This window comes from Mastacembelus armatus, chromosome 24, assembly GCF_900324485.2.
Source record: "Mastacembelus armatus chromosome 24, fMasArm1.2, whole genome shotgun sequence".
Lineage (NCBI taxonomy): Eukaryota > Metazoa > Chordata > Actinopteri > Synbranchiformes > Mastacembelidae > Mastacembelus > Mastacembelus armatus.
In genome coordinates this window covers 4,953,011-4,965,043 of record NC_046656.1, presented here as the reverse complement: position 1 = coordinate 4,965,043, position 12,033 = coordinate 4,953,011, and the positions used below count along the sequence as shown (strand labels likewise).

General features: G+C 40.1%; 1 protein-coding gene across 5 annotated transcripts in view; it reads right to left on the bottom strand.

Annotated features, from left to right (window-relative positions):
- Positions 1-12,033, bottom strand: part of fynb (FYN proto-oncogene, Src family tyrosine kinase b) — a 71,662-nt gene that overhangs the window by 11,606 nt on the left and 48,023 nt on the right. For all 5 annotated transcript variants that reach the window (XM_026318087.2, XM_026318090.2, XM_026318086.1 and 2 more), the window contains 3 exons: positions 7,975-8,071; positions 1,295-1,393; positions 4-107 (listed from right to left, as the gene is read on the bottom strand). In XM_026318087.2, coding sequence (XP_026173872.1) covers positions 4-107; positions 1,295-1,393; positions 7,975-8,071 — 300 coding nt within the window. The remainder of the gene's footprint in view (positions 1-3; positions 108-1,294; positions 1,394-7,974; positions 8,072-12,033) is intronic.

Here is a 12,033-nt window from a genome sequence, read left to right as displayed (position 1 = left end):
TACCCTTTGTGGTTTCACTCTCCCGAATGAGATAGGTGCCTCGAGGGGAGCCAGTGGACAGCAGCTGCCTCTCAGCATCCTTACGGCCCAGCTTACCAAAATACCAGCTGCAAGTACAAAATGCGTTGACTCAAACAAAAGATATAACAGAGTATTATACATTGCAGCCATTTTTACTTCTACTCTAGTCATGCATAAAGTCAGTTCATTCTTCTCAGTTCATTCTGAGAAGGAGTCTGAAAATCCCACACAGTACATCTCACTTGTAGATACTTCACTGATGACAGCGTGGTTACTAATTTTATACGATCAAGGTCTATGTCTCAAACATTAAGAAAGTCTGTACAAGTGACCAATACTAAACAGGACTTTCTGGTTCCATTTTAGTCAACATTATTTGATCCTACATACCAGATTTCATTGTATGAAAGAACAAGCGAAAATACAGAAATCTCCTTGGGCTGTTTATTGTGTCCAGCACTTTTATGCTGTGGGGGTGTAATACACACTGTCTCCTCTAGGGGCTGCTAGTGGAGGTTCAGAATTTTCATTTCACTGGTTAACCCGTCAAACTAGCTTGTCATATGGTCTGTGAACCGCTTAATGTCTGCTGCCTTCTCCCCTTCAGAACTATGCATAAATTAGTCACAGCAAAAGCAGCCAATAATACTTATTTGTTTACCAGCAAAGATGTTTCTTGTAACACTGCAACCAAAAACAATGGTCAACAGTTAAGCAGTAGTACAAATAAAAGTTTCTTAACACCTCATGAAAACATGACTTTTCAAAGCGGTTCTCACACTGAGCAAAACAGTGCTGAGCAGATGAAAAAAGACAGGAAATGTGAGCAGTATGACACCAAAATGGGTGAGCTAGATTTATGCACCCATACCTCCTATCTGTTCTTATTCCCAGCATGCTCTTGTGATATGATTTGACCTCACTGTGACTTTATAGAGAAACCTTACTCTGACTAAAGGTCATGACGTTCGCAGGTCCATGGCACCAGCTGATGCAGACAGACAAAACTTTTTCATTTACCTTACACCAGAATACAACTTTCAACTGAGCTGTAAGATAATTTTTTTAAAAAGTCTCCATAGAAGATATATTTGCATCTCACCCACAGTGTGGTTCACATTTCAATTTCTAAATCCACCTCTTTATAATGTCACATTCACTGATGTCACGCTACATTTGATCTGATTCTAGATGAAAGTCACTAGTCCTCCTGGATCGGTGTACTCTGGGTGCATAGGGTGCATTCACACATAAATACACACATGCTACTTACTCCTCAGCCTGGATGGAGTCCACTGGAGCCACGTAATTACTGGGAATGTAGCCACTGCCACCAGTGGTGAGAGAGCGAGCATCCCACCAGTCCCCTTCACTGAAAGGGGGAGAAGACAGGGAAAGGGAAAAACATAAGAAACACATTAATACACTTGATTTCATATTATATGAACTGACATTCTCCGCCACTGAACACATCAAAATACAGCTGTAGTCTGACTTGCTTGCTAATATTGTGCATGTGGAGAACATATAGGAAGAAGTAATTCTGTACTGAGGGAAACACTTTGGGGGTTGTTGGTGTGGCCAGAGTGTGAAACTAGAGCAGCCTAGCTACACAACAACATGGGAGGCATAAAGAAACAGCTAGCTTGGCTTTGTTCAAAGAAAAAAATGTACCGTATTTTACAGACTGTAAGTCTTTTTTTTTTTTTTTTACTCCTCCGGCTTATGCTGCGACTTATATAGTGAAGCAACTTATATGTGTAAATTTACAGTCATTTTGTTAGATGGCACTTTTGACTCAATTGAAAATGGCGGCCAAAAGTAAGCATGCTTATGTTCATGCTAAACTCTAAGTCCTAGTGTAACATCAGTGAAAAGAAAGAGCTACACTGCAGACTTTAAAGGGCAGGTAATAAAGTTTGTATGGAGCCAATTCGATGTCTTTAAGTTTTGGCATTATAAATAAAGTTTGTCATTGAAAAAAGAAGCATTGGGCATTGAAACACCTTTTTTACAAATGAGCATTAAAAATATATTATTTTATTTTTGTATCTCTTTGCATTATGTTGTGTTTTTTAGTGATAATCTTTTGATTCTTCCTGTTTTTTTTTTTCAATAATTCTTTTTTTCAGTGACATTCTTCCTTTTTTTTTTTTTTTACAAAGCCAATGACTGAGTTTTCAGTTCCAACTTTCTGACACCGTTTTGGCGTGGGGGGAGGGGCTTCAATGGGCTTGGCCATGAGACTATGATTTACATCATTTGTCTGTTGAGGAACCGAAGGACAAGCGGTCATCTTGCACTGACTCAGCCTGTTGCTCACCATGGACATAAATTCACGTCCAAGTTCTCCTGGAGCTCCTAAACCACAAATGAGTCTGTGCTCTCTGCCATAGTTTATTCAGAAAGAAGCAGGTTCTGTTAACATTAACTTCTAAATGACTTTTTGCTGCTTTAGTAGCAGCTGAAATAAGCTAACAGCTACTCAACATTATTGAGTATAATGCTATATATTGTAATGACTATGGAGTTTTGTTCTGTTGCCTGGGTTGTTCTATTTACCTGTAAATGCTGTCCATGACTGTGATTAACGCAATTATTCAATTTTTAATTTGACTCACACAATTTTCAACTGACAGCCCTAAAAATTACACTTCAAACTGAAAGTGTTTTATGGTTGAGTTCTCCTCTATGCATTGCCAAAACTTGTAAATAGTAAGACTGCGAACAGTAATGCAGTGGTTTTTAAGTTTTATGTATCCAAAGCACACCAAAGGACAAGCCAAAATCTCAAGGTATTCACATCTCATGCCTCTATAAAATATAAAATCACTCTTTATCACTTTGTAAACATTTATTTTTACTTTTTAATGCCAAATAAAATTCGAAAACTATAAAAATCGTGGAAAAATTTAACAAAATAATCAAAGAATCAACTTCAGCTCAGCAACATACATTTAAAACTTGGAACTGAAAATGGGCCACAATAAAACTTCACAAAAATTATGTGTGCTTGTCAACCCATTGCACACCATTTGGAAACCACTGTGGTAATGACTAAATTTCCAAACTTTTTAAGAGAGAGTTCTGTTTCTCGTCCTAATGTTAGGATTCCAAGCACCCAAAAGCACTGATGCCGAAGTACATCGAAAAGACACAATATGAAAAGAAGAAAAGTGAGAAATGTGGGGAGGGGAGCAGGATTGAAGATGAACAGCTGTGTGGCTACACTGATAAAAGAGTTTAAGGTGTGGAGGGATGGGTCAGTCTGAAAAAAGAGCTGGTGGTTAGAAAAAAAGCAATACACATAGGACATCAGAGAAAGACACTAATGGCTGCGTGGGTATCATAGCTGAGAGGTCTATAAGGAGCCGTTCCTCCCTGTTCCTCCTCCTCTGCCATTTGTTCACTTTCCAGACATTTAGCAGACACACTTTCGCTGCTCAACAGCGACTGATGTGTCACCATCAGTCACAAACAATTAAGAGCACACAAACAGTGTTATCACTATAGGATAAGCAGGAACAGGTAACATGTTGTTAAATGTTTGTATATGCTTTCTTCAAATATAAATATACCCATTGATTTGGTATTGTCAAGTCATTGAATATTTAACACAAAAGTATTTGTTGGCTTTTTTTCTGAGAGTGGAGGAGATTTCATGCCTGTGTCCTGAGCATGGAGTCAGGACAGTTACTGTAGCTTCACTGTGTGCAAACACTGGGTATGGAGAAGCAGCCAGACTGGCTTTGTCTGGAGACCAAAAACACACCTACCAACACTGCTAAGATGTGACATTTGTGACATATGTAATATGTAAATTACTGCTGTCAATCATTAAAAAATGTAACCACATTAATCATTAAAAAATGTAATCGCTGTGATTACGCGATTACATTTTTTAATCAGTCATGGACTGTGATCAACGTGGTTACATTTTTTAATCAGTCATGGACTGATTAACGCAATTACGTTTTTTAATCACAGTCATGGACTGTGATTAATCACAATTAATCGCAAATTTAAAATATGAATATTTACCTGTAAATGTGTTGAAATAAAAAAAAAAACGCATGACAAACTAGTTTAAGGAAACAGATCCAAACTTCCATCTGGAAGACCAGGCGTCGTGTCTTCTGCCATCACATTAAGTAGTGTAGCGTTTGCTGTAACTTACCCTTATCTCATAAGGATATATATATCCATCCGTGTTGCGATGACGGCAAGAATATGGGGTCAAACCTTATCAAACAATTAAGTTGTGTTAAAAAAATATAAACTCATTAACATTTTGAGATTAATCGCATATGTCAACATGTTAACGTTGACAGCCCTAGTAATTTTTTTTATTTTTTTCTTTTTGCTCCTGCTCATATTATGTGGGTATGACACCATTTTTTATTATTCACTATCACTACTGACCTTTTAATATACAATATATACTGTACCCATAATCTCGGTCTTTCGCTGTTGAAACTTAGTCAGAGAAACGGAGGGCAACACTGGCAGTGTGTTGAATACTTATTGTATTATTGAGGTAGAACCAAAACCAATAATGAACTGATCTTACTAACATGAATTGAGTGTTTAGCTGGAGCCTAATATTCTGTAGCTTTTTTGGCTGTCATCAGACTTCAATTGCTAATGCAACATTGGTTTTGATCTTTTAATAGGATTTGTTGGCAAACAGATAACTACAGATAACAAATACTATCCTTTAAACTAAAACAGAGACAGATAAGGCAGTAGACAAGCAGAGGGTGGTGTTTTCTATGTTGTTAGTGACATCCATTGATGTTTACCCTCACTACTACAGATCATTTATCTCTACTTCTCCACCATCTCCCTTGCACTCTCTCTTCATTCTTCATTCCTCCACTCTCTTCTTCACACACATCAATATCCAGCTGCCCTGAGCGACAGTTGTGGTTTACCATCCATTATTACCAGTGCTTACAGACAAATCCACAATCACTCATGCACATTTTCCTCCCCCATACCCAAGCCTAGACAACGTCTCTCTGACACACTGTACCACATCCCTTATACATGAAGAGGGATTGTGTTTGGGTGTGTGCTTGTATGTGTGAGACAGAGAGAAGGCAGCGTAGGAGGGGGGAGGAGAGGAGAGGCGCTGTTAGGCCTTCCTTTATGCTGAATAAAGCCATGTTCGAGGACCCCCCCCTCCCCGGGGATACCATCCAAGGCAGAAACAAGGCCTGCTTCCCTTTGTTCATAAAGTCTCTAAGGAGGGAGCGGGGGTAGAGTCTCAACAATCTGCCTTCTGTGGGTGAAAAGTATGCAACAGTGAGACGATGTGTTTGTGTGCTGTTGTTATGTGTGTTTGTGTGGAGCCGGAGAGACATAAACAGAAGGAGTAGGGTGGGCCCCAGTCTGTCCCGCAGCCTCTTTTGTCTCCAGAAACAAACCCCCTTAAACCAACTCTGCTCTGCTGCGAAAAAACATAAAACAACAAGAGTAAACAAAGGTCCTCCCTCCTGTCTCAAAATGGATTCAAATCCTCTCTCCCATTGGTGGCTGCTGATGAGACAATAATTACACAGAGGGCTGTGTTGACTTAGAGGAGTCACATAGAACAGCCAGCCATTCGCAACACTGCCATGAGTTTATTGATACGTGCAGTTGAATCAGAACAATACTAATTTACTGCACAGACTTGTAGCAATCAGTAAAAACAGAAGGATTTTCCTGCTTATATCTGATGAAGATTCACAATAACACACTCACGGTGGGTTCTAAACAGCCTGAACTGATTGCACCGCCTGATAAACATTTGGGGATGGAGGCCTGTTTCCTGAAGGATGCCATCACTGAACAAAAACGAACACCAGTGCCGACTGTCAGTCATGGTGGCACTGGGATTTCTGGTGGTCCCTGCTTCAGATGAACCAGGCTGTTTAGGCATCTGTCACTCACTTTCTGCCAGCCCCGATAGCCTGGAGCATTGAACATTTAGGACTTTCCGTGTCCAGCAGGGGTCAGTGTGGCTGGCTCAAAGAAGCCTGGTCCACATCTGAGGCTGGCTGAAGCAGTGAGGTGTGAGCGGATGGAAAGAGGTGAGAGGTGAAGGAGAGAATATCCAACTCTCTTTGGGTCCTGCTGAGGAGAAGGAGGAAGAGAAAGGATGAAGTGTAGAAAGTCTGGGCTCTAATGACGCTGTATTCCAACTCTAGCTGAGGTCCAGCAGGGAATGAGGTGTGTGGTGGAATATGCAAGACGCTGGACCGGGACAGGATGCTAACTGGGTGTGGTGAGGAGTAAGGCTGACCTTCCTGGGCCAAAGGTTGAGGTGATAAGGCAGCTGTGTGCAGTACAGAGTTTTTGCAGTTCATCAGGGTATGACTTATAGTTATATAGTCCCCGTGGTAATCGGCACCCTCAGCATACTCTGTGTGTAGAAGATACACAGATAGATATATATATATATATATATATATATATATATATCTGTAATACTATAATATTCTGAGAACATTTAAATATTATTCATTATTTGAATTTGGCTGATTTAACTGAATTTTACAGGACTAGAGATCCATTTAATTGTTCTAGACAATAAATTAGACTCTTGCTTACACTATCCAATCCAATGACCATCCATTTTAATTGATTTCCATGTGATACTATTTCTACTGTACTACTGTAGTACAAATACTGTACTTCCGAAAATCTAAAATGGAGAATTAGAGAGAACGCATTTGAAAATGCAATACAAAAATGAACCTTAATTCAAATTTGTAGATAATGAGCTAAAAAAAATATACAGAGTGCTTTGGTACAAATTATTCAGCCTTACTACCACTGTGAGAGTACAATAACCTGTTTTGTCATAAAGTAATAGTAAATTATTTACTAGATTGATATAAATACTACTCTCATTTTTTGTGTTATGTTTCACTTGAAAAACCAATAGACTGTCTAAGCCAATGCATACACTTTGACATCCAGAATGCTTGCTAATTACACGGCTGCCATAAAATGCTATGTCATTTCACTGGCTGTGAGTTTATCTATTTTCATAGACATAAATGTGGTGACAGGTAGTAAGCCTCAGGATGACACACCGGAGCCATAGTTAACTTGCTCTACCTGTTTAGTAAATACACCAAGCAGCCTAATTACAATAAAACCTAAAGGAGAGAACAGGGCAAAAGTGCAGGCCCAATTGTCCCCCCACATCCTCAAATGCCTGTATACCATAACAGAAACCCAGATAAATAATAAATAAATAAATGAAAAAAAAAAACATCCACAGACAGAGATGGTTAAAAAGCTGGCAGATGCTCATATCTCAGCATACATCACTCACACACACGCACGCACGCACGCACGCACGCAAGCACACACACACACACACACACACACACACAGGTTGTGTGCAGTTCTGCTGACGAGAAGAAAAACTAGCAAACACCACCGTGGGTGTAACAGGGCACTTCCTGTTCATGTTCAGAAGAAACCTTTAAGGAACACCACACTCAACACTGCGGGCTGGAGACCCTGGTCCACCCTCCGTACTGCTGATCGTCATGTTACATGTAGAAGCCACCACTTTTACCTCACTTGAAATGCAGCCTTTAATATTGTGCCCTATATAAAGGTGCTGCTAATTCTAGCTTTTTTCAGTGGAAAGCTTTTCTTCATATGTAAAGTGGTTCAGTTTTCAGTGTGTTGTGATGATGGTTGTACTAGTTAAAATATTGTTTTGTAGTTCCAAAAAAAGTACAGTACATTTTAGACTAACTTGCTCCAGAAGATGAAACCAAAAGACTTAATTTCAGTGCCCAAGATGCCACCTTACCTTGGCTAAAGCCCTGTCTGCTCCCTCATAGTAGCTATAGTAATACCATCCTCTTTTAAGACAGTGATAAAATGGGAAACCGGCATTCTCCCCATCTGCAGACAGTGTGATAAGCAGCGTCAGCTACTTACGTGCTGTTGATAATCTGGAACCTTTCTCCTTTTCTGAAGCTTAGGTCATCCTCTGTCCGCGCCTCATAGTCATAAAGTGCCACAAAAAGGGTGACTCCTGCAGGAGGGTTGAAAAATCATTAACATCAGCGCTCAGCAGATTAGCGTGCAAAAATAAAGCTCAAAACATACACTGGGCTGATGGTGTACTGGAAGCTCCAGCTCACTGAATAAATAAGGAGCAATCTTTGGTTTAATTGTAAGTCTCTTGAATTTAATGGGAAATCATCAAATTTTACAGCTGATGATCAAATTGAGTGGTGACAGGCCACCCAGAAAGCAAATAATATTTCAAAGCCATTTCCCAACGATTAAAATTTATCACAGTAAATCCAATTGGTCCTGTTGGTTATTTTTAGTCAGCACGGCTCTCAGGATAGGTCTACCACTTTAGTGCAGACTCAATTGGATAATTTTTGATCATTTTAGTGAGCCACTGACTTTTTAAACAAAGTAAATTATTTTAAGTGTACTTATGAAATGGCACAAAATTTTGCACAGTTACAGTTACAGTTTTGTTATTTGTGGATCCCAGCGTCTAAAGCTTGTGTTAATCCTAGACTTTTCTTCTAGCACAACCACAAGGACGACATTTTTGGCTCTGGATGAAATAGTTCTGACAACTATTTGAAGCATTTCATGAAATGTGGAACTGATTTTCACGGTCTCCCTCCAGGGTGAATTATAATACTTTGTTAGTACTGTCACATGTTAGGATATTTCCATTAGCATTAAGCTCAAGGCACAGGCTCACAGAGCTGCTAGCATCAATGTAGGTGGTCAAAACATAAAAATGCTGTAATTGAAGAATATATTGTATGGTCAGCATTCCAGAATTCATTTAGGTTCTTTTTTCATTTTTTGCACAACTACTTCTGTCGCTTTTCATGCACTACAATGTGCTAACTCATGAACTGTATAGACTTCCTGTGGTAAAATTGGCTTCACAGTGGCTTAATAACTGTTGCAGAATCAAAATACTTTTCACAAAGTACCTGAAGTCACCCTCTTATACCCTCTCTTACACCTCTCCTCACTAATCTGACTTATTTAAAGCTCATCACAGACATAAAAAACAACAGTATCTTTCAGTAGTCACAGAAATGTTTTCTCACCCTTAAACTGTTGCTTATTGCTTGTTTGTGGCAGGAGTGATAAAGCAGTTTAGGCTCATTGTTGAGCATGTGTTAACAGATAACAACAGGGGGTTAATAAAAACAGAAAAAGACTCAGACTTTTAAATTACTGTAACCTTGAAGATGTGGTGGGTAGAACATAGAAGAAAATATTATGCAGCAAAAAGGACACATATATAGTATCTGTGGGATCTCAGTTCACCCAGGTCACATTTCAATACTGCCTAAGTTAAATTAAAGTAAAATATACAGTGGGTACGGAAAGTATTCAGACCCCTTTAAATTTTTCACTCTTTGTGTCATTGCAGCCATTGGCCAAAATCAAAAAAGTTCATTTTATTTCTCATTAATGTACACTCAGCACCCCATCTTGACAGAAAAAAACAGAAATGTAGAAATTTTTGCAAATTTATTAAAAAAGAAAAACTGAAATATCACATGGTCATAAGTATTCAGACCCTGTGCTCAGTATTGAGTAGAAGCACCCTTTTGAGCTAGTACAGCCATGAGTCTTCTTGGGAATGATGCAACAAGTTTTTCACACCTGGATTTGGGGATCCTCTGCCATTCTTCCTTGCAGATCCTCTCCAGTTCTGTCAGGTTGGACGGTGAACGTTGGTGGACAGCCATTTTCAGGTCTCTCCAGAGATGCTCAATTGGGTTTAGGTCAGGGCTCTGGCTGGGCCAGTCAAGAACGGTCACAGAGTTGTTCCGAAGCCACTCCTTTGTTATTGTAGCTGTGTGCTTAGGGTCATTGTCCTGTTGAAAGGTGAACCTTCAGCCCAGTCTGAGGTCCTGAGCACTCTGGAAGAGGTTTTCTTCCAGGATATCTCTGTACTTGGCCGCATTCATCTTTCCTTCAGTTGCAACCAGTCGTCCTGTCCCTGCAGCTGAAAAACACCCCCACAACATGATGCTCCCACCACCATGTTTCACTGTAGGGATTGTATTGGGCAGGTGATGAGCAGTGCCTGGTTTTCTCCACACATACCGCTTAGAATTAACGCCAAAAAGTTCAATCTTGGTCTCATCAGACCAGAGAATCTTATTTCTCATAGTCTGGGAGTCCTTCATGTGTTTTTTGGCAAACTCTATGTGGGCTTTCATGCGTCTTGCACTGAGGAGAGGCTTCCGTCAGGCCACTCTGCCATAAAGCCCTGACTGGTGCAGGGCTGCAGTGATAGTTGACTTTGTGGAACTTTCTCCCATCTCCCTACGGCATCTCTGGAGCTCAGCCACAGTGATCTTTGGGTTCTTCTTTACCTCTCTCACCAAGGCTCCTCTCCCACGATTGCTCAGTTTGGCTGGACGGCCAGGTCTAGGAAGAGTTCTGGTCGTCCCAAACTTTTTCCATTTGAGGATTATGGAGGCCACTGTGCTCTTAGGAACCTTGAGTGCTGCAGAAATTCTTTTGCAACCTTGGCCAGATCTGTGCCTTGCCACAATTCTGTCTCTGAGCTCCTTGGGCAGTTCCTTCGACCTCATGATTCTCATTTGCTCTAACATGCACTGTGAGCTGTAAGGTCTTATATAGACAGGTGTGTGCCTTTCCTAATCAAGTCCAATCAGTTTAATTAAACACAGCTGGACTCCAATGAAGGAGCAGAACCATCTCAAGGAGGATCAGAAGAAATGGACAGCATGTGAGTTAAATATGAGTGTCACTGCAAAGGGTCTGAATACTTATGACCATGTGATATTTCAGTTTTTCTTTTTTAATAAATTTGCAAAAATTTCTACATTTCTGTTTTTTTCTGTCAAGATGGGGTGCTGAGTGTACATTAATGAGAAATAAAATGAACTTTTTTGATTTTGGCCAATGGCTGCAATGACACAAAGTGAAAAATTTAAAGGGGTCTGAATACTTTCCGTACCCACTGTAAAATTACATTTTGACATGGATCATTCATTCATTATTTTTAAATGGGGTGACAGGGTTATACATTAAGTTAAGGACTCCATCTGTAGTTGAATTTACAAACAACTGTCAGTGCATTGCATACATTGCTTTTTCAGCCAATTGTTTCTGCTTGCTTGAAGCAATTCCGTCATCTAAATAGTGTAAACACACAGTGAACCCAGTCTTGCAGGGCAGCCAGGGGTGCTTCAGACACTGAACTGTCCAGTGACAAAAGCTGAGATTTGGGCTTTGACAGGATAAAACTTTTCTGGGTAAAGGCTTCTTCGTCCAGTCCAGTACCATGGGACCACCAAAACACATGCCTGGCAGCATCGCAGTGGCTGAAACGGAGCAGAATATGTTTGCAAACAGGTAGTAGAAAGAGTTTTAACACGCTTTCCGTATCCAAAATGTAACTGCAGCTTTTAACACAGTTTTGTTAAAGCTGATAGCTGCTTCTCTCATGCTCTTGGCGTCTCTGGTGATAAAAGAAAACTGCAGTGGTTTTCACACTATAGCAACAGAAGTGTAATCTTCCATTGCAAAAGTAGCAAAGTATGAAGCTACACTAAAAGGGTTATTATTTTTGAAAGGGAGCTGTGTAGTGAACATTGCATGTCCCCTGGAGGTGACCATAAAGCTACCTGTAACCTAGCCAGCCAGACTAACTCTTTTCCTATTCTATACAAAGAATTAGTCTGGAATCTTTTCAGGTGGAGATCGATTTCCAGGGGGCGGGCCAATGGACGCAGAATAAACCAATCAGAGAAACAAATGCTATGATGCAAGCAAAGCCACAGAGACCAGCGAATGGCGTGAGGTAGAGCAGAGATGCTAGTGAATGACTGTTTTTGTTGAGAAAACATGAGAACACACTGAGTTATCACCAGTTCTTTGCATATTTTTGAACAGAGTAAACAGCAAAAGCCAGTTGTTGAAAGATTTGTGGACTTGGGACTGGCAATGAGAAACGTTACAAAGGAG